At 36.7% G+C, this 4,380-nt stretch overlaps 1 protein-coding gene across 4 annotated transcripts; it reads left to right on the top strand.

The window, feature by feature from the left end:
- The first annotated feature begins 275 nt into the window (after nt 1–275).
- On the top strand, nt 276–4,117 carry LOC109073858 (GTPase IMAP family member 8-like). 4 transcript variants are annotated; one of them, XM_042721263.1, is made up of 4 exons: nt 276–1,096; nt 1,502–1,646; nt 2,092–2,697; nt 2,864–3,420. In XM_042721263.1, exons 2-4 carry the CDS (start codon nt 1,544–1,546, stop codon nt 2,869–2,871), a joined length of 717 nt encoding a protein of 238 aa, XP_042577197.1. In that variant the 5' UTR covers nt 276–1,096; nt 1,502–1,543; the 3' UTR covers nt 2,872–3,420. The 4 variants fall into 4 exon arrangements, with proteins under 4 accessions (XP_042577197.1, XP_042577194.1, XP_042577196.1 ...); XM_042721260.1 differs by having other exon boundaries at nt 297–1,096; nt 3,277–4,117; XM_042721262.1 differs by lacking the exon at nt 1,502–1,646 and having other exon boundaries at nt 306–1,096; nt 3,277–4,117.
- Nucleotides 4,118–4,380: the final 263 nt, after the last annotated feature.

Genomic DNA, 4,380 nt, shown 5'->3' with positions numbered 1-4,380 from the left:
AATAAATGCAGGCTTGGTGAATGGAAGAGAATTCTTTAAAAAAATCTTACTGTTCAAAACCTTTTGACTGGTATGTAAATATATAAATAACACTACACCGTGGTTTTTTTTTGTTTGTTTGTTTTTTGTTTTTTTCCAAAAATTATATATATATATATATATATATATATATATATATATATATATATATATATATATATATATATATATATAATTTTTTGTAAAAAAAAAAAAAAAAAGAGAGAGAGAGAGGTGCGCGCGCTGGGAAAGAGAGAGCTCGCGCTCGTGCAGCAGTACTGGAGAGTCTCAGAGACTAAATAAGGTTTGTCCAAGAAGACGCTAGATTTGTCCTAGAAGCATTTTTATAGAAAAGAAAAGTCGCTAAATCTATCGACAAAGTCACTAAGTTGGCAGCACTGCGCTCGCTCTGCTTGCCTGCTGCGTCACTTGGTTAGGTCGCAGTGCGTTCAGAAACAAACAGATATTTACAGAGCCGTGCGATATGAGGAGTTTGGATATTATATTATATTATGCACCTATATGCTAATATTTAGATACAGATGTCGTGAAACCATTTTTAGTAAACTAAACTTAATTTTATCACATAATTTAATCACACTTAATATTGTCACTTTAAGTCTTTCACTTGTGAACACTACATGTTACTGTAAAACTTTCTCAAGTATTTTGCTGAGTTTAGGTTCGGTTAGAAATCTCTTAAAAGTAGTGCATTCTGTTTTTGCATGAATATTTTAGAGTAAACGATAGTTTACAAAACTGTACTATTAGTTTTATTAGTCGTTTCACACGAATATCCCTCGGTTTGAATATGATAGTTCACTTTCAGAAGTTGGTATGGTTTGTCTATGGCTTGTAAATCTTCTCTGTAAGTTATCTGTTCCTCTGAGTCGAAATGCTGGGACAGAATGTTTTCAGTAGCTCAAGAGCCACTCCTCTCTTTTCTGGCGCGTTCTCAGTAAACAAAGCGCACTTTGTTCTCATGTTGTGCTGACAGGCGCGCACGCTAAAACCCTCAGTCTCGGAAAGAAAATCCTTCAGCTTTCATTGTTTATTTCTGGCCAAGGATCCGGTTAAGGTATGGAATGTTTCACATATGCGTGTTGTTGTTGTTTTGTTCGTATGTTTTTTTTTTAGTTTGTTTTTGTGTGGTTTGTACTTATGTTTGGATCAATCTCTGTACACTTCAGCAGATCCTCAGACTTACTGTGTTTCTAGACTAAATGTGAAAAAGGTGTTCAATTTATTACAAATCGCCGCCTGCGTTAGGCTGCACACTGTAAATAGTTAGTTAAAAATCAATATTAGATTAGTGCAAATATAAGAAGCGTCATCGATTGTGCATGAATCGCATTGCTAATAGGTACATAAAATATTGTTGAACGTTTAACTGTGAAAATCAAGCCATTCCGCATAAATGTGAACAGTTTCTCTGCATGAGTTGTGAAACCTGCTCAAGTTGTTTACGTTCTCTGTGTGACAGACCGCGCATGCGCTCTAAAGTTGTTTATAACAGAAGTTCTGCATGTGGGCAGCAGCTGTGCTCACGCGGACAGTCCATGCAGCCTCGTGCACACATTCTTTGTGTGTTTATGTTTTGTATTGGACATCCATTCCGACTTATACAGGTACAGTAAGAAGAATATGTTACCTTTATCTCTATTGATTAGTAATTTGCTAATGTTGTATTTTCTATATGCTCAATATTTTGCATTTACAGAACCACATGTCTATGCATATTTAATAAAGATAACATTTTGTGTTATAATTTTGAGTGAGACACATCACTGTTCTGCCTGGACAACCTGTAGCCTTCAGCAGACCCAGACTAGCATTAAAATAAAGATCCACAAGATTGTTCATCTGTTAACAAGCAAAATACAGTGGTAGAGCATTGTGTTAGCAGCGCAAAAGTTTGTGGGTTCGATTCCCAGGGGAACACGTGTTAGGTAAAAAATTGTATAGCCTGAATGCACTGTAAGTTGCATTGGATAAAAGCATCTGCTAAATGTAAAAATGTAATTATATTTTATGTATAGGCCTATCATATACAGTATTGTCTGTCTCTTTCAGAGATGTCAGTGGTGAGCTTCAGTCCAGATGATCCAGTGATCCGGATTCTCCTGATGGGCAGATGTGGTTCTGGGAAAAGCTCATCTGGAAACACCATACTGGGAGAAAACTTGTTTAAAGAGCATGAAGCCGAAGTGTGTGAGGGTCAAACACAGATTGGTGGCAAGCAGGTTGTTGTGATTGATTGTCCAGATCTACTGGATCCAGATCTGAATAAAGAGCAGCTGGTCTCTGGATGTTCAGCAGGTCTCAGTTCAGTTCTGATCACCGTTCCTCTACTGGAACCTGTGCAAAATGAGAAAGAGATCCTGGATTATGTGAAGTGTTCATTTGGTCCTGAGGTTCAGAAATACATCATGATTCTGTTCACACACAAAGATGACCTGGAGGATCTGAATCAGACCATTGATGAACATCTACAAAACCATGCAGATTTCCAGCAGCTGGTGACGGCATGTGGAGGAAAGTTTCACTGTTTCAATAACAAGAAGAAATTTGAAGGTCAAGTCCAAGAACTACTGCAGAAGATTGAAGGAACAATGGAGGAAAACGGAGGGGAATTTAAACAAATGAGGAAGAGGCACAGCATGGCCAGCATTGTCAATTGTAAGTTGTTTTGTTGTTGTGACATTACATCACTGTTTTACAGAGATAAAAGTCACAAGAACCAGGTTTGGTCACATCAGTGAAAATATGAAACTGGCACAGCTGTGTAGAATTATAATGTGAAGTTTCTGTGACATTTTTTTAAATCCAATTGTTTCTGTTCCAGTTCTCTGATGCACAGTGATGAAGGGGAATCAAGGGAGGGACTGGATCCAAACACAACATAATCTAATTTAATAATAAAATACACAAGAAAACAGAACAAAAACAAAAAGCAAAATGATAGGGATATCAGCCAAAACTGCACAAGGAACCAAAAAAAAGAGAACTATATATTCACAGGGGATAACAACTACTAGCAAAACAACTGCAAACAGAAACCACCATTTCAAAATGAAATTTCCCTATAACAGAATTACAGGACAGATGTTACAGACACAGTGAAATATGTCCGAGTTCCTTGCTTTATTTGGTTGCTGATATAGCACATATACTGAACTCCTGTGCAGAATGAATAACAATGAGCGATGTCTGATTAAACATTGTGATCTGATGAGTGATTTGATCTTTCTGTTGTAGTTTCAGGTGAGTCTCCAGCAGAGGATCCAGATGAGATTCATGTGATTCCTAAGAGGAAAGACCAGATCAGGCCGGTTCTGCTGGGAGAAACTGGATCTGGGAAAAGTGCCACTGGAAACAGAAACCTGTTTGAATCTTCAGCTGTTTCAAACTCTGAAACGAAACGGAGCAGCTCAGAAACCAGTGTCAGGATGGGTAAAGAGATCTCATTGATCCACACACCTGGATTTATTAAAGACTGGCATGAAACACATTCAAGAGAACTTGGATGAGAAAGTGGAGCACAAATGGGTCACTGCAGAGTTAAGCAGATTAGCCTCGACACAAAAGAGGTTTGAGAGTGATTGTTGCTTCTGTTCTATAGTTTTCAGTGACTGACGCAGAGACCCGAAGAACAAAATATCCATACAGCCTGTCAACTTACCATCTACTTCACACATATGTAGATCAGCTGTTTTCTGTGAATATGCATAACTGCTGTAGTTTTCTTTCTGAAACATGTATTACCAACAAATCTTGGGTCTGTAAAACATGTTATTGTGACTGAGGAGAAACTAGCAACACAGAAGATGAAGAGTCATTCATAATGTTACATTAAAGCTGCAGAAAAGCTCAATTCCCTTTTTCTCTCAGCTTCAGCTTGTTAACATGATTGTTTAAATTTATGTATGTAATATATAGCGTTCTTTTAGACAGCTAAAGCTGATATTTTTTATTTAGATGATTCATGTACTTACACTAAAATGATTATTTTTAAAAGTCATGAAGTGACATGGTTTGTAGCAATTTCACATGTAACCTTATTTCATACTGTTAATAAATCTTTTCTATTAAAAAAAAATGCGCAGTCTAGTTTTGATTCAGTATTAATGTCTAAATGTGCAATATACTGTAGTCTAACTCAAATTGTATTCTAACTGTGCTTATTTCTGCAATCGGTATAAAAACAACTCAACTGACCACATTAATGACATTTATGTAGTGATGGTAATAAATAAGTTTCATATACATACTGAAGTAAATCATTGAAGCCTTATATTAAACTTGTTCTGCACTGGCACAATTTACATTGAATGGGAATTATACACGATCTGCACGCTTTAC

This window comes from Cyprinus carpio, chromosome B3 (genome assembly GCF_018340385.1).
Source record: "Cyprinus carpio isolate SPL01 chromosome B3, ASM1834038v1, whole genome shotgun sequence".
Lineage (NCBI taxonomy): Eukaryota > Metazoa > Chordata > Actinopteri > Cypriniformes > Cyprinidae > Cyprinus > Cyprinus carpio.
Note: the sequence above shows the minus strand (reverse complement) of the source record. Positions and strands in the feature narration are given on the sequence as shown.